We start from the raw sequence: 22146 nt of genomic DNA on the forward strand, positions 1-22146 counted from the left end.
TACTACTGACGTTTCAAAAGAAGAAAAGAAACAAATGAACCCGTTCTTCCTATATTTGATGTTACAGAAACCCTAAATTGAGTATAGATTCTCTGTAGTATCTGTGATTTTATTAATCATAGCATTCTGGACGGCATAGGAGGGGATTTAGTTTAGAGCAGATACTATCCACAGCTTTGCCAACCAATGAACTGCATGGCTGTGGGTCTCTTCACCCGTTTGCAAAATGTGAGAATTAGACAAAATGTTCTCTAAAAATGTGATGTTTCTGTATTACGGAGTGCTTCCTGTCTTTCCCAGTTAAATACTCATTGATGTGGATGGTAATGAACAAAAACCATTAAAGTTGTGTTGTGTATTTTATTATATCTTAGTTCTTTAATATATGTATGACACAGTTGTTCTCAATGAAATGAATTAGCGAATGGTTCCGTGTACTGCAAAAGCAAAATTATGAACTTCTTTAATATTGTATCTATCACATGAAATGTAGTTTATAGTTCTGTAACTTCTGCTTTAAAGGACACTTGAGAAAACATAACGAGAAACCTAAAATTATATATTTACTACAATTTAACATTTCAATCATTGAAAATGAGAAAAAGATAAATTTTAATAAGCAGATGAAAACTATTTTCTTTTTCTTTGTCAGGGACGAAATGGGAAAAGATGTGGCCGTTTGGGAGTCCTCTGGTCAGTGGCCGTTCTCCGTTTATTCACCAGGGGGAAACGTATCTAGCGTTTCAGGTAACTGAGAAATTGTACATTTTTAAACTACGTTTTACAACTCTCATTCTCTAAAAGCGAGACCCTGCCAGATAAAGAAATGAACCACGAACTTAGCTGTAGTTAGGAGAGGTTGGACATTCTTTAAAGTGCCTGAGCATTGCAGCAGAACTTCATGATTCGGAGATTGAGGTTGAAAGGTATAGTTCTTTTAAGATATGTGGTTCTCATGAGAAAATAGTAACATCAGGACCCACCACAGTTCTAATTCTGTAAGCCCAAGCAGAGGCTCTACTCTCTTGGCTCTCCATAGGTACCCCTTCAGAACCTCTTGGCTGCCTGCGGTGAATAGAAGAGTCATATCCTGCCTGCCACGAAGGCCTTAGCTGTCTGATTCTGCTTGCTCTTTCTTCCCTGTCTTTCCTTTTAAGGGTAGTTGTTTTTCATAAAGCATGTGAAGGCCTATCCTGGAGATAATGTTTGAAGGTCAGGAGCTTTAGCTGGGCTGCAGGGATAACACTTCTGTAGAATTACTCCTTCCCTTCCCATTTCCTTTTGTCTAGAGTTTCTAAAGCTCCTTCTGGGCTGCAACCTAAACTGCCACACTGCTAAGCCCACCTGGCTGGTCCTGAGTGAATAGCAGGCTCCTAGCGGATGACAGTCCTTGCACTCCCTCAGAACTCTGGCATCTGTACTCTGTGTCAGCTCTGCCTGCTCATTCTCTGCAAGCATTTGCATCACACCGCTCCTCAGTTGCTTCGGTACTCCTCACCGAATTTCTTTAGTGCCAGGCCCTATTGTAAGTGCTGGGGATATGTTGGTGAGCAAGATAGGCAAGATCCCTCCCTTATGACGCTTATGTTCTTGAGGGAAGGAGACAATAAGTAAAACAAGGAAATAAGAGAACTCCAGCTGGTGATTTTTCTGTAAAGAAAATAAAGACGTATTAGCCTTGTCAAATCAGTTCAGCATTGAACCTAATGCCTGTCGAATGCCCTAAAGCAGTTCCTCCCAAGTGTGGGACGTAGATCCCTATGTCGGGTTGCCGGATAAAATATGGGGTGCCCAGTGAAGCTTCAATTTTAGGTAAACAAAGAATAATGTTTTAGCATATGAATAACCCATGTAACATTGGTGACATATTTATACTACAAGTGTGTGTGTCTGAAATTCAAATTGAACTGGGCATCCTGTATTATTATTTGCTCAATTTGGCAACCCTGTTCCTGAGCCCCTTGCAGGAGCTGTACGAGTTCAAAAATCTTTTTATAATAATCCTAATGCACGAGTTGCCATTTTCACTGTGTTGACATTTGCACAGTTGAAGCAAAAAAATCGATGAGTAAAGCCCCTTATATCTTAGTGTAAATCAAGCTAGAAACAATAAACCGTAGTCACAAAGTCTAACAGTAGTCAATGAAAAAGATTAATGTCATTTTGGCTTAAGATTATGTCCGAAATGAAATGGTAGAAGTTTTTAATTTCATGAGATCTTGACCTCTGAGTGCAAACCTTTTTTACTATACTGTGTGACCAAATGGGAAGCACACACAAAGTTGTTTCTGCCACATGAACTCAAGTGCGATGGGTATTGGAAGGGAAAGTCCTGGTGTGCTCGTTTGACTTGGGAGCTGAACCAGCCACTTTTTTCCCCCACAGAACAATGGCTAATGAAAGAATAAGTGGCAACTACGGTTATTTTGACTTAAGTATTTGGTGACGTTTTCTTTAAAAATAAATGAAGGGAGCCCGTTACTTCATAGAGAACAACTGACAATGATAAAATGCAAGCTTTCAAGTGAATATTAGATGATGGAGAAATTTTTTTCTCATGTGAGCTTGATAACTTCTCGATACATAAAGTCTCTTCTGATGAGATGGATAGTGACATTAACAAATATGAGTATTTTGATATTGTAAAAGACCATTTGGCCGTGTTTGGGAGTTCTCGATAACTCAGTGAACCAGTATTTTCCAAATATTTAATCTGTAACGTTGCAAAATTATACATACCTAAAAAGTCCATTCGAAGTGCAAAATTATCCAGTGAATTGAATGTGATAGTACAAAAAGTTTGAGTCGACATTGGAGCTAAACTTTTAGAAACTACCACCTGTCAAGTTCTGGTGTGACGTCAAAGAAGAATATTCCAAACTATCTGAAAAGGCCGTTAACATCATTCTTTTCCAGCTACATATCTGTGCGAGAACAGGTTTTCGTCCTCTACTACACCCAGGCGGTATATTGCAACAGACTCAATGCATCTGATTATTTCCTGAGGTTAAATCCTAGCAATGCTATTAAGATCAGAAGGTGTGAACATTTCTGTGGCAATTGATGCTTAATGACAATTTTCCTCCTGTAAGAGTTGTACATTTTTAGTCCCCTCAATGGCAGTTTAGGAGACTGTCCACTTCACCACATTTTTTCTTTTATTTTATTAAAAGATTTCTTGTATTGATTTTTTGGGGGGGTGGGCGGATAGAAGAGGGAAACATCAATGTGTGAGAGAAATATCAATTGGCTGCCTCTCACACATGCCCCAACTGGGGACCAGGCCTGTAGTCCAGGCATGTTCCCCGATTGGGAATCGAACTGGCGACCTTTCACTCTGTGGGACAATGCCCGACAAGCTGAGCCACGCTGGTCAGAGCCACTTAACCAAATTCTTTTTTTTTTTTTTTTTTTAATTATTTCTTTGTTTGTTTGTTTATTTACTTTTGGAGAAAGAGAGGGAGAGAAACATCACTGTGTGGTTGCCTCTCAGTCGCGCCCCCAACTGGGGACCTGACGTGCAACCTAGTCATGTGCCCTGAGTGGGAATCCAACCAGCAACACTTGGTTCGCAGGCCAATGCTCAGTCCCACCGAGCTTCGCCAAATTCTTAAAGCCAGTAAATAATATTCACTTTTAATTTTTGCCAGTCTGATAAGTAAAGGCTTTTATCTTAATTTTCAGTTGTATTTTTAAATTGCACTTTTTTACTTCATTTATTTATTGGCTATTTGAAATTTTTGTGAGTTGGCTGTTTGTTGTTTTTGCTCATATTAACTTATTCTTCTCAGTGATTTGTAAGAACTCTTAATATGTTAACATTAGTTCTTCTCCTGTCATGTCGCCATTCTGGTTTTCCCAGCTTATCATCTGCGTTTTAACTTTGCTTATTATAGTTTGACATAGAGAGTATTTTTCTACATAGAAATTTGAATGTATATGTAGTCAACTTTCTTTTTCTGTTAGTTCTTCCTCTCCATTTATATGTAGAAAAAGAATTTCCCCTTCAAAGATAATAACCAACTACATTTTATTCTAATTTTTTCCTTATGATTATGAAAATTTTCTAATATCAACATTAGTGCACTTTCTTGTCTCGCCCCTTTAGCTTTACTATTCTATCAAAAATATTGGCATTTATTTTAAAGATTCCAATTGATTTCTCCCTTCAGGTTTCACTGACATTCCACCAGAGGAGCTGAGACTTGAATACCATAACTGCTTAACCAGCAACAACTTACATCATTATGTAAGTTTGTTTCCTATTCATCTACCTCAATAACAGATTAGCTGTGAATTACTATCTTCTCCATATTTAGAGGCTTGCTTGTTTTGGTAAAGTGGGTGAGGGCTACAGTTATTTTCAAGACAAGGCTATTTTTATTTTCTAAATTACTTTATTGGAAATTGGTTATCCAAAATGGTGATAATATACTTTGACCGTAGTAACTAGGAATGTCACTATTTCATTACGAACTCTCCCAACAATCGGTCCCGGAAATCAAACCCTTTCATCAGTTGGCAAACACTTAGAGAGCATCTCTTAGGTGCAGACACTGTGATGAATGTTAGAAAAAAAAAGTTGAACAAAGAAGTCGATTCTATAGATTAACATTCTCACATGTCAAATATCAAAAATTAAAAAGCTCAGCTTGAGGAAGTTTGTGCTAAAGGAAATGACAAACTCTTTTGTTGTTGTCTACAGTCATGATCATGCGTTCTAACTGGCACACACGCTCTTCTCCCACCCAAATACAACTAACTGTGTGCCGCCAGGTACTTGTGCTTCTGAACCGGGTGATTCAAGGAGCTGGAGAACTGGCAGAGGGGACTAGATCTGGAATATCTTTGGCAAACAGGGGCGGGTCAATGCGAACTTTACAAGCGATGGGCCGTAAAAATGTTTCATAAACTTTCTGTAATTTTGGCAAAGATGTGAAGTTGTTTGAGAGATGAAAATAAACACTCGATATTGACTCATTATTTTTCTGTCTTCTCTCTCCAGCTAAATTTCACCCAACGGTTAAGAAATCGGTGGAGGGACAGGGTAAATGAACTGAAAAGTCTAAACACATCACCTAAAACAGCTTTGGTGAGTACCTGAAAGTTTGCTGAAGGGAAGTGTCTTCCTTATGTATTGCTTTTTTTGCAAGAATTTTACTTTCAATTTGGAAAGCGGACTTAAAATTTTCTGTCAAGCCCTGGCTGGTATGGATGTTTCTCTCCCTCTCTTTCTCCCTCCGTTCCTCTCTCTCTAAAAGAAAATAAATAAAATCTTTAAGAAAACATGTAGGTCGGCCTATAGATACTGAAATGTGTTATTAAAAATTATTTTTCTCATTTTAGTATGTATTCATTGAAATTTAGAAAACAAAAAATTTTAAAGGTTTTGTTTACTTTTTTTAGCAAGAGGGGAAGGGAGAGGAACATCAATGTGCAAGAGAGAGATTGGTCAGTTGCCTCTTACAATGCCCCTACCCGGGGATGTGGCCCACAATCCAGGCACGTGCCCTGACCAGGAATCGAACCGGCGACCATTTGGTTTTCAGGCCGGCACTCAATCCACTGAGCCACACTAGCCAGGGCTAGGAAAAATTTAAAAGCATAACTAAAATTAAAACCGTAATTCATCAGCCATTAACTCTTAATCTCTGAGGCTGGTGTACTTTTTTCTGTCTGTATTCCTATTGTGGGCATTTTTCTATGTTAAACATGTCACGTTTTTAAGTACATACTTTAAATTTTTAATTTGGCTCTGAAGTACATATATAGAAAGGTACTTGAGAATTTTTCAGCAGGTACTTTATTATGTGCCCTTTCTTATAGCTCTCTGCTGATACTGAGAATGGACTAAATCCAGCACCCTCTACATCTGGATCTGGGAGTAGGCAAACAGCAGCATTTGGATGCCCAGGTAAGTGATAAAGTAATGCAGGACTTCACTGATTTGGAAAAACAGGGTTTTATAGGTTTCAAGTTGCAAAACCTGAAGGGATGTTAAGCACCATTTTAAGTCAGCCTTGCAGATTCGACCGCCTTCCATAATGGAGCTTGAGAGAATTTGATTCATCAAGCCTTAGTGAAAGGGGGGCCAGAATGGGCTGGGCTGTTCTCTGAAAGGCCCTATGGCTCAAGCTTTAGAAGTATATTTTAGGAGTGGCTTTTCAAGACTTTTATAGCTGTGGTAGCAGCACCTTTGAGGACTTTCTTGTCACTGTATAACAGCATAGTGTCCTCCGCAAGTGACAGCTCCAGTGAGATGGGGGGCGGGGCGTGCACAAGCCAGAAGTGTAAGAGCGCTCGCTAATCCCTGAGGCTTTTCAAAGCCGCCTCATTGAGTGAAGGTAAATCACGGGGCAAGTGAGGTCAGTGTAGCAGGAAGACAGTGGGTTTGCTCTAGCTTCTCGTTTTTACTTTTCTCCCTTGTAATCTCTTTCCAACATCCAAACATGGCGGGAATAAGGGGAAAATGAGGGGGGAAAAAGTGGGGATTAACATGGCCACATTTCTGACTGTAATAGGTTTTTTTTTCTTTTTCTGGTTTATTTGTAGGTTTTCCAGTGAATAACAGCATGAGTGATAATGCTCAAAATTTTAGTTTTAAAACAAGCTCTGGATTTGCCAGTGCCCCTTCTGGAAGCCCTTCTGTGTTCGGGAACACGCCAGCATTTGGAGCTGTTCCCTTTCCCGGTCCTGCCGTCACTACTTCTACTCCGGTGCCTGGATTTGGGAAACCTGAAATCACATCTGCTGCTTCGTTATCGTTCAAAACCCCAGCAGCTGCAGGTTCTGGCGCGCCCGGGGCTCCAGGCTTCCCAGCTCCCACGGCAGCAGGCCCTGCTGGAGCTGCGGGGGCCCCAGCCTTCACAAATGGCAGGTCGGTGGCTGGCGTTGGAGATCCAGGCTCCCAACCTGACACTACTTGTTCCAAGTCATTCAGTGACAGTTTTGGAAACAGCAGCCCATCTACCTCTGTCCCTGTCTCAAATGGTAGCACGACAACAGTTAATGAATTATTCACGCCCAAGCATCAACTAACGGCAGAAGAACGAGAGCAGTTTCAGTCCAAGAAATTTACTCTGGGGAAAATTCCAGTGAAGCCCCCACCTGTGGAATTTCTGAATATCTGAAAGAACAATTTTAAATAAAGAATGACTTATGAAATTATTTTGAGTGGTTCATATAAAAGCAGATACATACACATGTGTATCATATATACATATTTATTTATAAGGAATAGAGCTTTCAATAATAAACTGAGGAGTTTGAAATCCATCATTTTTTCTTGAGCTTGACTATTTTTTTTTTCCTGTGGCCTAAAGTTTAATAATTATTTTTAACACACCTACTCCCTGGCGCAGGGGGAGGGACAAGAAGCAGGGGTGCCAAAAACATTTACTTTATCCTTACACAAATGCACCCCACCACACAGCGGCACAGAGGCTTCCCAGCCCGTGGCCGGCGGGCGGGCGCCTCGTTTGGGTGCCTCCACCCGCAGTCCTGGCGGGCGCTCCAGGCACCCACGGCCCAGCCTGCCTCCGTCTGCGGCCGCGTTTCTTATTCTTTCTCTTTGGCAGAAACCAAAACAGTCGTAGCAGCTACAGGACACTGGAGAGAGATGCAGAGGGCACGGGGTGTCGGAGGGCCCCCCGCAGGGAGCTTATCCAGGCTGGGGGCGGCGGAGTGGGGGGCGCTTGCCCTGGCTGGACACAAAGCTTTTCTCGCCGCAGGGCTCCTCCCACCCACATGCTGCGTGCTGGCGCCTGAGCCCAGGGTCTGGCCCCGAGTGCCCACTCCGTGCACTGGGCTTCTCTGCGTTCCGTCTCGGGGCACAGGTAAGGGGCGGGTCATTCCCAGGGAGGCTACAGGCCCGGGCATCAAAGAGCCAAAATGCCCAAAGTGAGGGTGTCCAGGGAGAGAAGAAGACCCCACAGTGGGGCGTGGGGGCTCCGTCCACTGAGCTGGGCTGAGAGCTTTGGCCCCCTCTGTACACCTCTGTGCTCTGTCGGAAACCCCTCTTTATAGAGGAGGAAACGGGCCCAGAGGAGGAGTCGCCAGCCGGGTGAGGCCAGACTTGAACCCAGGTCTCAGAGGGTCCTGGGCTGCGCCCAACCTGATGCTTCACGCAGCAGAGTGAGGCCCCGGGGGATGCCAGTGCTGGGCAGACCCAGGACACCGCTCCCAGGCTGGGCAGCAGGGACCTAGAATAGCTGGGGGACAGTGGGAGCCCCCCCTACAGAGCCTCATCCTTGTAGCAGCTACAGACACCCAGTTTTCAAGGCCAGCTCAAGTGTCACCTCCTCCTTGAAGCCCTCTGCAGTCACTCTGCAGTCACCCTACCCCCAGGAATCCAAACAAGGGCATCTGAGGACAAGCACCAGCCCCAAACACGGGGACAGCGAACGCCACAGCTGCTCCAGTTCCTACTGGTCCAGCTGGGAACTCCTGGGGGGGGGGGGGGGGCGGAAGCAGCGGAGAGAAGCCTTCCAGCAGGCGACCCGACCCGGGTCACCCTCTGAGACAGAGGCAGGGCTACCGCCTGCCGCCCTTGGCTCTCCACTCCTTGGCCAACGGCCATCCATCCTCCATCCTCCCTCACCGACCACAGCGTCCCAGGGGCAAAAGGGAAAATGCACAGTGGGAGGGGCTGGGGCAGGAGGGAGGTTCCCCTCCGTGTGCTGGCAGCCACCCTGTCTTGCTCAGGGCACCGCTGGGCAGCCAGGACAGGGGCGGCTGCTGCCCCCGTGCCAGGGCACTTGGAGCCCGTGAGACTGGAGGAGAAAGCCTTGCTCTTCCTATTTCCTGCGGGAGGAGCAGCGCTGGATACAAATGGAGACACAGTTACAGACCAGACTGGGATGGTGTCTGGGAGGGACCCAGGGGACCAGCACACCTTCCAGGCCTCCTAAGGCCCACTGCTGGCTCTGCGTAGCTCACAGGCTGAGAGGTTTTCACATATTTAAATGTGAAATGAGAACGAGGGTCTGACTATGAAACTCCAACGGATCAGTCGTACAGAGATCCATTCAGAGTTCTAGATAGAACAATGGATATGATGACGCAAAGCGAGAAATGCTGATTGAAACTGTTTTAGATTCCACACTGTATCTAGCTTCTAAGAAACTACCTCTTATTGAATTTTGTAAAAAACAAACTTATTCACAGATATAATCCCCATATATACTATCAAAACATCCCAGTTCAGTGGCTTTCAGTACATCCACAGACATGTGAAACCACATCCACAGTCAGTTTTATCACATTTTAATCACCACAAATAGAAATCTTGTACTCTTCAGTTATCATTTTTCTCTTCTCCCATACAGTCCAGCAACCACTTATTAGTGTCTATAAATTTGCCTACTGTGACATTTCACACAAATGGAACCATGCAATATGTGACCTTTTGTATCTGGCGTTTTAAACTTATTACACTGTTTCTAAAATTCATTTATGTTGTATCATGTGTCAGTACTTCATTTCCTTTTATGGTCAAATAATATCCCATTGTGTGGACATACCACATTTTGTTTATCCATTCCCACATTTAATGGGTATCTGGGTTGTTCCTCACTTTCAGTAATGAATAATGCTGCTACAAACATTCATGTATAAGTTTTGTGTGGACAAGTCTTTTCATTTCTCTTGTGTATATCCCTAGAAGTGGAATTGCTAGATCATGTGTTAGCTCTTAGTATAATTATTTTAGGAACTGCCAGACTGCTTTCCAAAAGTGGCTGCCTCATTTCAGATTCCCACAGTTTCTGAGGGTTCCAATATCTTTACAGGCTCACTGACACTTGGTAAGAGTCTTTTGGGATTATAGCTATCCAAATGGATATGAACTAGTATCTTGTAATTTTGAATTCATTTCCCTGATGACTAATGACGTCAATATTTTTTTCAGGTGTTTTCTGGCCATTTCTATATCTTATTTGGAGACATGTCCTTTTGGGTATTTTGTTCATTTTTAATTTTTGTTAGTTTTTATGATTTAGTTGTCAGAGTTATATAGTGTAGACACAAGTCCCTTATCAGATAGATGATCTGCAAAATTTTTCTCCCATTTTGGGGGTTGTCTTTTCACTTTATTGCTAGTGTCCTTTGAAGCAAAAAAAAAAAGAGGTTTTAATTTTGGTGAAATTTGATTTTTTGTTTTTCTTGTGTTGCTAAGCCTTTGCTATCATATATAAAAATCTATACAAACCCAAAGATACGCAGCATTATCCCTATTTTTTTCTCTAAGAATATTATGCTGTTTATTTTACATTAGGTCTTTGATTCATTTTGAGTTAATTTTTGTATGATATGAGGTAGGGTCCAATTTCATTCCTTTGCATGTGGCTATCCACTTGTCTCGGCACTATTTGTTGAAAAGGCCCTTCTTTCTTTCACCGAATGATCTTGGCATTCTTGTTAAATATCAGTTGATCATAAACACATGGGTTTATTTCTGAACTCTCAATTCTATTCCATTGATCTATATATCTACCTTATACTAGTACCACAGTCTTTACGTCTGTTGCTTTGCAGTAAGTTTTGAACTCAGAGAGTGTGAGTCTTCCAACTCCGTTTTGCTTTTTCAAGATTGTTTTGGCTATTTTGGATCCTTTATAATTTCATATGAATATTAGAATCAGTTTGTTGATTTTTTTTACAAAGAAACCATCTGTGATTCTTACAGGAATTGAGTTGAATTTGGAGAGTATTGTCATCTTAAAATTCTAAGTTTTCCAAATCTGTCCTCTTTCCAAGCATTATTTTTATTGAATTTTAAAATAGAATTTTCCTTTTCCTCCAAATGTTTTAGGAAAAGAACTAAATTGGAAGTATTAACAACATTGAATCAGTGATCTGGACAATTCAAAAATAACGTAAAGGGAAAGAGCAACAAGGCAAGCGAATGAATAGAGTTTTAGAAAGGAAAACAGGCTTCTATGCCTCTGTTCTCACCCATAAGAGATTTCTCCCTCTATACATTTTAAAAATCTGCATGTTAATGAGGAACAGAGGTTACTCCAACATTTCATTTATCAAAATTAGAAATATAAGAATGGAGTTCCCCAGAGTTTAGGCCCTAACTCTTCATTGATTGGGATAAAATATGAATTACAAGATCCCTTTTCAAAAGAGTATAGTAGAGGAAATTTTGCTAAAAAAAAAACTTTCAGGAAAAAGATTCCAGAGGAATAAAGAAGAGATAAGAAAGCAACTTGAAAGAGATGAAAAGAAACAAAAGGGTACTATGTTTTATCCTTTCATAGTTTGTAGATTTTAGACCATAAGCTAGAGAGAGAAATAATTCTTAAAAGCTAGCTTGACATTAAAGTAAGGCAAAATAAAGAATAGAGACTAACCTACATAAAATTATTTCAGGTATAGTAGGAGCTCTCCTGAAAACAGTTCACTTATAATGTCTGCAATATTTTTTAATAGGAAAAACAAGCACTATTCATTTCATAATTACTTAGAGGCAAATATAATGCTCATACCCCTTGGGAAGCATGAATATTGAATAAAATTCATACAAGTTTTAATAAAGTAATATCTTTTGATAATTGCAGAGAGATGAAAGATAAGCTCTGCAGTGGAAGGGGGTTCCTGGGCTGAAAGATGAACAGAGGGATCACAGCAGAGTATGAGGTCAGAGGAGTAAACTGGTGAAACACAAACCTCTAGGGCATATCCTACAGAAAACCCTCAGGTTCCTCAAGATACCAAGCGCCATCAAGAAATAAGTGAACAGCTTCTTTCTGTTTTAATCTCTTATACTTGATTGCAATGTTTGAAAATAACAGAAGAAATGTAAATGGGGATAGTGTATGAAGGGTCTCCCTATATACCTTCTCATCTCTTCTCTTACTCACAGAACACACACCGTGTGGCCTCTTGTCATGGAACACATGCAACTACCTTAAGAAAAGGCTGTAAAGTAAACAGGACCTAGGGAAGGAACAAGGGTTTTAAGTTCCTTATTGCCAATAATTTTATATCCGGATCCTTACTAAAGTCCAGCAACAGATGATACATTTTATCACTGGCTTTCAGGAGGAATACTGCTGAGAAAGGAGCTTAACATATGCTCTTTGCCTCGTAATATGTGAGGGACTCGCTTGCTGAAATACAGGAAGTATGCTTTAAAGCAATGTTTCCCAGCCTTTATTGTTTTTACCTTTATATAAGTTTTTCCCTTACTACGTCCCATTAGACTTAAACATCACACATATGCTATGTATTTGTTGATGTACTGTATGCTTATCTGTGATTTAAATACAAAAAGAGAGATTTTCTCTCCCCCAAGAACCAATCAATTTTTGCCCCACTGAGGGAGATATTTCTTCCACTGAAAATGCTTGTTTCAAAGATTTATCATTGGCTGTTATTGCACAATGCGGCTTACATTCCCTTTATCCTAATTTGTGCAACTAGAATAGACTGTTAAAATTTGTTTTTATCCTTAAGAAAAAGGCTTAGCACCATATTTTTGAAACTACTGTGGAGAAATCGTTCAGATTAAGCGATTAAACACAAGGAGTCAACTGGAGTTTTTCTGGCATGAAGTCAACTGCCAGTATGCTTTCACATCCTTCCCACTGCTGCAATTTGAAAGAAAATGTGTGATGCCTTAGAAATAACTTACATAGAATTACTAAGTCATTTGTGTTGCAAATATTTCATACTCTTCATATATCTTGTTTAGAATAAAGAGTTGAAATTTCATAGAATCATAGTAAACCAAAAAGGCTACCTCAAGGATAGACTCACATCACATTTGTATTTTAATCAAATTTACTTAATTGTTCTTCATTGTTATATTTACTTTCCTACATATTTTGAAAATAATTTTAAGACTATATTTTATACAACTTCTCGTGTTGTATTTGAATGCACACACACAAAACACAGACACACAGAAACGTTTCCTTCTCTCTCAGTAAATCATTTTATTCTTCTTACAACCAATCAGAACAGCAAGAAGAAAAGAATCCAAAAGAATGAGGATAGTGTAAGAAGCCTCAGCATACTAACATTCACATCATGGGGGTGCCAAAAGGAGAAGAGAGAGAGAAAGAAATTGGAAACGCATTTGAAAAAGTAATGCAGAAATTTTCCCTAACTTGGTGAAGGAAATAAACATAGAAGTCCAGGAAGTGCAGAGTCCCAAATAAGATGAACCCAAAGGGGTCCATGCCAAGACATATCATAATCAAAATGCCAAGGTTTAAATACAAAGAGAGAATCTCCCAAGCAGTAAGAGAAGAGAGTTACTTACAAAGGTGCTCCCATAAGGCAGTCAGCTGATTTCCCAGAAGGAACTTTACAGGCTAGAAGAGACTGGCAAGAAGTATTCAAAGTGATGAAAAGCAAGGACACACAACCAAGATTACTCTATCCAGGAAAGCCATAATTTAGAATCAAAGAACAGATAAGTAGCTTCCCAGACAAGAGAAAGCTAAAGTAATTTATCACCCTCAAACCAGTATTACATGAAATGTTAAAGGTTCTTCATGAGAAGAAGGAGAAAGAGAAGGAGAAGGAGAAGGGGAAGAGGAAGAAGCAGGAAAAATATGAACAATAAAATGGCAATAAAGACATATTCATTAACAATTGAATCTGAAAAACAAAATAAACAAATAGAACAGGAACAGAATTATAGATACAAAATATATGCAAGACCCGTAGACATGGACAAAAAGTGTGGGGATTGCCTGAGGGAATGGAGGAGGGTGCTGAGTAGAAGGGGAAAAAAGGGAAAACATTGAGACAACCGTAATAGCATAAACAATAAAATGTAATTAAAAAAAAAAAAGAAAAGAAATAATAGCCCTTGCTTTCAGTACAATATATAAACTATGCCCTTTACCGTGTATAATAACAAGTTGTTACCCACAGCTTTTCTTTGAAAGGGAAGAAGTAGGAAGCCAGCAATTACTGTTCAACACTGCTCACCCTATTCATTTAGAATGTGTCTCTCACTGGCTTCAGGGTCAAAGTACACAGCTTTATGCCTTCATGGTGTATTTCTTCATGTTTTTTGAAAATACTAGAAATAAACTGGATAGGAACCATCAATACGAATAAAACTGTACAAAATCCATATCTAAAACTTGAAAGAGAAAAAACCTTGAATACACACCAATGAAATTATCAATTTTTAAAATTGCCATCTACGATAGAATCAAAGCAGGCACTCAAGTATAACATAAGAGCTTGGGATTTTGTCAAGCATGGCTGGAACTCCAGCCCTTCTACTCACTAGCTATGTGACCTTGGAGAAGTTTACTTAACTTTTCTAGCCTTGATGCAAATTATATACCACTGAGTTACTAATAACACTGGCCTCAAATGGTGGCTTTGAGGACTGCAGAGCATAAGTGGCCAGAAAAGTGTCCAGCATATTTCAAGCATCCATAAAGGATTAATCTTGTTAATCTATTTCTCCTGGTCGTCTTTGTTTTTCCCCAACAGCACCTAACACAGAGCTTGTACGTTAGTACAACAGTAAATAGGAAATACATGTGTTAATGAATTAATGAATGTAATTATGATAAAACTATATGCAACTCCTTAGAATATGTATAGCTAAATGAAATATTTTCTTCTTTCTTTAATGTTCATTATTGACTACTCTATATGGTGCTGAAAATCTCAAAGTTTGATGGTGATTATCAAAAATGAAAATGATCTAGAGCTCAGATGGCAATTCATGTTTTCAACTAAAATTAAAGTATTGGAATGAGAGTGGAGAAAATTCACAAATAATATAGGTTTCTGTTATGACATTCTACAATTTTAATTTTTGTAAGTGTCATAATCCAGGAAACTGATAAATCAATTGGTTAGTTTTATGTCTTCCTGAAAATAAACAACAGGATCTAAAATGATAATTCAAATAATAATGGACAGATGCATTACTAGGGACCTTTGTGTGGACCCTAAAAGGACCTAAAAGGTAGATCTTAAATTACGTGTCTCTGGTATGGGGGCCTGAGATTCCGCGGATATGGATTCAGTGATGACGATGCTGTCTGCAAACTACAGTTTGAAAAATAAAAACTTACAATCTTAGGATATTCCACATTACTAAGTTGAGAGATAAATAAAATCGTTTTGAGCCACTGAAAAGATATGTTATAATAAGTAATGCAATGTTATCGTCCATTTGCTCTTCAGGGTAAATTTTTAGCTCTTTCTATCTCTATCATTAACTGTAAAAAAGGGATGCTAAACAAATGGAGATTATAACAGATAAGTAGAGACAAGTGACAACTAACTGTGACTTGCAGATTTAGTTTAGCTTTCAACAACAAGTCTGGTAAAAACCAAAAAGGTGTATTTGAAAAAGATTACTCAAATGTCAGTTTTTGACAAAAACTACAAAAAAGCGGGAAAAATAGGAAAGGGTTGAATATTTAAAAGCATAATACTATAGGCAAATGAAAAAGTGGGAAATTACTTGCAATGTATATAATGAACAATAGGTTAGTTTTCTTAATATATAAAGAGGTCTTAGACACAACAAGTTTTTAGATATAAAGAAGTCCAATTTAAAAAATGGGAAAAGGATTTAAACTTGCCATCAAGAGAAGAATAAATGTATATACATTTTCAAAATATAACCATGCTAGTAATCAAGGGATTACAAATGTAAAATATACCATTTATCAACTGTTAAACTGCGAGACTAAAAATGGTTATTTCCAATGTTATCAAAGATACAGTGAAATAGATACTCTTAACAAAATGTGCTTTGATAATGTTTTAAAACCATTCAGTAATCTGTATCAAGGTCTTTAAAATACTTGTACACTAGGTGTCCACTCAGGAGCATAAAATATTTTCCATTCAAAAGTAGAAAGTTTCTCTTCTTATTTCTTCCTAGACACAAAGAGACTAATTCCTAGCCTTGATATTTTATATAATCTTCTACATTCATGCCTTCTTTGATTTTACTGAAAGCAAAATAGCATTCCCAAAGACTATTGCCTTGAAGAGTCAAGGGATCAGATGATTTGTATGCCTTACTTCATATCCTCTCAGTTCAACATTTTGCTCTGGCCATTGCTCCAGCCACCAGTTGCTTGCGGATGTAAGCTGACAACACTGCTTCCTAGCTCTCTGAATGTCTTCTTTTCTGACCTGGAGCTTTTCTGCCACCACCATGTGAAAGGCATCCACTCAGTCTTTCTGAGGCCTGTGCAAGTTTGGATACATGAGAAAATTAACTTCCCATAGGATAACCCTAGGTGAAGGGGTAACAAAAGTACAAATTTTCCACCAAAGCTTCTGAACTACCCACTTCCAGTGTGGAATTCCCAATCTGCCAGCAACAGAAACCCATGCCAATCCCTGCACATAGTCATGCCCTTAGTGGAGTCCAGCCACACTCTCTATGGCAGATTGCTTACGTCGGTCATCTTTACCCTGGATGAGGCAGCAATTTTCTCTTGACAGAATTGAAATTATTTCTATAATCATGTTGCATCTGGGGGGTGGGGGGTGGAATGGGTACTAAAAAGAAATTATTACTTTTTACTACAAATCCTTCATATTTCCTGGATTTTTATACCATATACATGTATAAATTAATTTTAAATGGTCACATAAAACTCAATTATTTTCATCATTACTCTGACTTCAGCTATCTATTTACTTCATTTTAAAATACTTCTTAGAATTTTATCATAAATAAACAATTTATTCAATCATCTCTCTATTGTTGCACATTTTTTCCTAATCATTGATATTATAGATTTCATACACTTGTACATATTTCTCTTCCATACACATGTTCTAGCCAAGCTGGTCTGCTCACTAACACACTCTGCATATTCTTATCTATAATCTTTTCTTTTCCATTAACCTGACTTGCCTTTCCCTATCTCTTCTCAACAGCATTTAGTCTAATCCATCTTATAGCCTATTTCCCTTTCAAACCCTGACCCTAAATTTTCTCATTCTTTTATTTCCTATATATTTATTACTTCTCTGTACCTATTTTGCTTCATTGATGAAATAGAAACACCGTCATCAAACCCAGAGACTATTTGTGAACATTAAGTCAAGTTAATATGAGGAAACATGTATAAGTGATTAAACATTACACAAATATAAATTATACCATCCATATTATTATGTAATATATGGTTACATTTAATTATGATTATCTCTTTGTTATTTGTTGCATTAGTCTCACTGTTATATTTATCATATTGTGCATCTTCTGCCTTTTTACTAGATTATCAATGTTCTTAAGAAGAATGTACTGTCATCGATGTCTCTTCCACTAGTACCTACAGCTGGCACTTAGCACATGAGAGATCATCAAAAGATGTTGTTGATAGGGCAACAAATGCCATTACATGATTGATTCTAATATTTGGATTTGGAGTTATAAACCTTACTATAAAGAATTTTAAAATTGAGAGATCAGAGTATAAATGAGAGTCCATAACTTGTAGATGAGCTGCATTAAGAGAAATGCACAACCAAAGGGGACATCCCCCTTGCCTGAGTATGCCCCAGTCCACCAAACTCGTATAAATACACATCTTGAAGGAGGCTGTTGAATCAAATACAAAATGCAGTTCAGAGCACAACTTCTCTTTAAATAACCTATAAAGCTCTTAGACACAGTTAATCACATTCTCTGCGACTTATTTCTGTGGCATCTACTTCATTCACAAACTTTGCTTCACCTATTCTTTTGCATATAATTGTTCATTTACATAGTCTTTTCCATGGTTATATGCTGACTCTTTGAGGGCATGATTTTTCATCCTCATATTCCCAGTTCCTGATACAATATCTGTATATTTTATATAATATCATACTAATAGTTGTGGTAAAGTTAGTAATAACAGTACATAAAGATAATATACTACTAAGTATAGAGTTGAAAAAAAAGAATTGCATAGTATCTGCTAAATATACATCAACCAATATCTGTCTGAGGTACCCTTAGTTACTACCTACCGGCTAGTATTCAACCATGATGTATTCATGTATTCAATTGATAGATTGTATTCCTGATGATGCTTTTATTTTTCTGTCTAATGGTGTATTAACATAGCTAATGTTGGCTGTTGAGATTAGAATCAATTAGCACATTAGAACATTGTTTATTGAGCATGGCAAATGTTTGCCTTAACTTCTTTGCTTACTTATCTTAAAAAAAATTTTTTTAAGTGATATTCTAAGGAAGCCTAATAAGAAAAGAAAATTAAATAATTTTGGTCAGAGCAGGAGCATCCTCTGCCCCAATCTCTTGATGTTCAGCTAACTAGTGGGCTTTTATATATACAAACCTTCTTAGATAAAATCGTGGTATGTTCATATGTAGAATTTATTAAAATGCACTTTTTAATAAAATATATAGTTATATGTATAATTTATATCTTCACATATAAATATATATCTGAATTAAGATATTTATGTTAGTAAAAAATACTAGCTAAGAAAATACCATAATTAGGAGGTATAGACTATACTAATAAGCACATTAATTTTGGCTAACATAAGAAGTTTGGCTCTAAGTTCTAAGTTCATAATCAATTAAACACTGTATTGTGTGCATTAAGGCAGGATATTGGCAAACTAGTCCTTAAAAGTAGTTTGATGTGGTGCTTTTCCTCTACTAACTTTCCTTTTAGGCTCTGCTCTAAAATACTTCAGTGAATTGCATTCCTGGGCTCACCCACTCTCTGGCTTATGATTGTATCTGGCCCCCCCCCCCAAAAAAAGGCACTGGCAAGAGATGGAAGAAAGGAAGGAGACAGAATCCAGAGAATATATTCACTTGTCCTGGGATACTGTTTGGTTATGCCTGCACTTTTTTTTTTTTATGGTCCAGTATCTGTCAGAAACTTTATTTCTTTGGCTATTTCCCCAATCAAGTTCTAACACCACCATGCCACTCCTAGTTTCGAGATAATAATACACTGAACGTACACACCAAAATTTCTGGCTCGTATTCAAAATATATTGTAGTTTATCAGTTTAAAACAAATATTGTATCAAGTTTAGAAAAATAAATATTAATACATAGTTATATTGAAAGAAAGAGGTGGGATTAAATTGTTCTTATATCAGAAAAGCAATGAACAAAGGCTGTCACTACTGCTAGAGCTAAACTGATGACATCACCAAAAAGGTGTTACACTGAAGGCCATGGTGTCAGCAGTTGTCATAACTGAGGACATAGGATCAACATATAACTAAGAATCATCATCATCTGAGAAACACCAGAAGAGGAAGCAACACATTCATGAGTCAAAGAATTTATACCCATAACATAGAGATAGTATGGAAACAAAAAGGAGTTGAAATAAGTATAGTTACTACCTACAAAGAAATAAATAAAAGTAATACACCCATGACACAACAAAGTAAATAGTTATAAAACAAAATTTTATAGTTGTGGAAAAAGAAATTAGTGATCATAGGAAAACCAATTCATTGAAATCAATTAAAAAAACCTAATCATAGTCTGGTTGAATAACAAAATGAACCTAGCTAAAAAACAAAATAGTTCTCACATATAAAATGTATGCATTCCTCTTGGGGACAATTGCTTAATATTTGCAAATTCAATTCTTGCAGACACTTTATAGGATATAACTATGAAGAACAATGAGTCGGCTCTCTAAAGTACCAAAGAGAAGTGAAGAAGCACAAAGTAAAAATCCAAAAGTTTAAGTTTTTATTTAAATGGAATTTCATAATAAAGTAATAGAAAAAAATTAAGCCAATATTTGAAGTAATAATAGCATGATTTTGCATACTGTAAAAGTTAATGCAAACAAAATTAAAACAAATACACAATAAAAGAACAAATAAAACTTCACAGTTGAACATGTTGTGGGTAGCTTCCACATGTTAAGGATAAAGAGACAGTTTGAAAGCTATCAGAGAATAAAACAACACAATAAAGTGAAAAAAATCCGTTTTCATCACTATTTTATCAGGTTGAGTAGATGCATCACATCCATAAATTTTGTCCATTTTCAAAATACTAAGGGGGAGTTCTGCATTAAAATTGCATGCTAACTTGCTTCAAACCAACCTTGCCACCAAGGAAGACTAAGACATGGACAAAATTTAAAGTGGGAAAAAAATACATGTGTTTGAAAATGTGCAGTAAGGCATTAATCATCAGGCTTAGAGTGTGCAAAGCTTTCACATTCAAATGAAAGGACTGTTCCTTAAAAATCCATCTTTTCAAAACATCTTGCATACATGAGGTCTTGGGGCATGCCACATCAGTGTGGTTTATGGTGGAGAACCAGGGCCAAATTGTATTAGTTTGACCTCTGGAGTTGCTGGAAACTAAGTAACTATAAATTCAGCCCCATGGGCAATCAGCTATGCCTACTTGACTGACCCCCAATAAAAGCCTCAGAACCAAGCACAGGTGAGATCACTCTTTGGCAATACTTCATACATTTTGCCATAGGTTGGTGAGAAAGTAAGTCCAATCAATGACTCCAGGGGAAAGAACAACTGGAAGCTAGTGCCTATTTCTCCTTGACTCTGCCCTTTGCGCCTTTTGCCTTTGCTTCAGCTACTCTGTATCCTTTCAGTGTGATAAACCATAACCATGAGTATAGCAGGTTTTTTCAGTTCTCTGAGTCCTTCTAGCAAATCATCAAACCTGAAGGTGGTCTTGGGAACCCTCAACACAGAAGATATCAGAGAGCTTGAAGGTAGTAAAGACAAACCATAGAAAATTCTGAAGGAGATCATGCATAAGTGGGAATTCGATGTATTCTGGAAGTTATATAACAAATCAGTGATTGGAACGATTAACTATTTAATATGTCTGTCTCTCCACATGGCCAAATATATATAATATAAATAGAATATATGTGTAAGCATTTTTGCTACACATATATACCTCAAACACAAATTTCAGTTGGAGAAGAGACCTAAGTAAAACAGAAATATCATTTTTTAATAAAGAAAACTGTCTCTAGAATATTAAGGTAAGGAAGTCTTTTTAATAGACTCATTTTTAAAGGTAAATTTGGTAAAAGAAAACATTACCAAATGGTGTGACTATTTCAAAAAGACTAATACTCATTTGACAAAAGAGAGCATAAACGAAGTTAACAAGAAGGAGAGAAATTGGGAGAAAAACATATAGAAATACAAATAAAATATTATATATCGATAACACAAAACAAGGGAGTATACAACATAAAGAACATTAACAAGGCAACAAGAAAAGTACAGACAACTATACAAAAACTGGAGAAAAACAGAGATAATTCTTCAAAAAATGAAACTCAGTCGACTTGAAAATATATTTTTAAATTATCCAATTGCACTAAATAAGCAAGTGAAATTTGGAAGAACAGTGAGATACCATTCTTTTCTTTTGTCAAATTAGGAAAACAATTGAAATTAATTTCAATGTTGGTTACGTTTCTGGAAACAAACTCTCATAGAGTGATATTATCTACATCGGGGCAGCCAGTTTTCAGGGCAATCTGAGAATGTCTATTAAAGTATGAATGGTGCAGACTCTGTAACTTAGTATTTCTGTTTCTAAACACTTATAGGTTGTTCTCCCTTCATATAACTTGCTCATTCCTCATTCTCCATTGTTGTTTTCTCACTTTTCTGGCCCTGTCAGTTCAGAGTATCCCCAAGCTCAGACTTTGAGCTTCTCCAACTACATTCATTTTCTTAGTTATCTAAAATGTGTGGCTTTAAATGGCATCTGTAGGCAGATGACTTCAAGATAGACCAGCTCACTCTCCTAAACTACAACCTCACACATCCAGTGGCCTGCTCATCAACTACTGTTTTATTAGACAAAAGCCTTCTGTGCCTCTTCAAATTCCTTTGACCACCTTTTTCTTTAGAGATGCTTTCTAACTTAGGGGCCACACTGCTGCTGTCTTTGCCAGCGCCCTTGCCAAGTTTTCTGAGCTCACTGGAAGGCTTCTCCACCCTCGTGTGCCACAAACCAAGCCCCATCTACTTCTGAACTGCAATGAAAAGAATGAGGTGTGGAATCTCTTTTGCTCATTGACCATCAAGGAACTACCTAATAGCATCCAGAAAAGCATTGCGATTGTATTCCCTTGACTAATGGAAAACGAGAGATGGGAGGAAACCGACCAGGTAAATTTTGTCTTT

General features: G+C 38.1%; 1 protein-coding gene and 1 long non-coding RNA gene across 2 annotated transcripts; both read left to right on the forward strand.

The window, feature by feature from the left end:
- Positions 1 to 668: 668 nt before the first annotated feature.
- Positions 669 to 5112, forward strand: LOC149990006 (uncharacterized). The gene is made up of 3 exons (XR_016509007.1): positions 669 to 747; positions 4173 to 4249; positions 5006 to 5112. It is a non-coding gene; the product is annotated as an uncharacterized LOC149990006 (long non-coding RNA).
- A 372-nt stretch (positions 5113 to 5484) lies between these two features.
- LOC149990007 (nucleoporin NUP42-like) lies at positions 5485 to 7150 on the forward strand. The gene is made up of 3 exons (XM_090265715.1): positions 5485 to 5502; positions 5827 to 5914; positions 6562 to 7150. Exons 1-3 carry the CDS (start codon positions 5485 to 5487, stop codon positions 7128 to 7130), a joined length of 675 nt encoding a protein of 224 aa, XP_090121841.1. The 3' UTR covers positions 7131 to 7150.
- The last annotated feature ends 14996 nt before the right edge of the window (positions 7151 to 22146 follow it).

This window comes from Furipterus horrens, unplaced genomic scaffold (assembly GCF_987537825.1).
Source record: "Furipterus horrens unplaced genomic scaffold, mFurHor1.1.pri manual_scaffold_42, whole genome shotgun sequence".
In the NCBI taxonomy this organism is placed as follows: Eukaryota; Metazoa; Chordata; class Mammalia; order Chiroptera; family Furipteridae; genus Furipterus; species Furipterus horrens.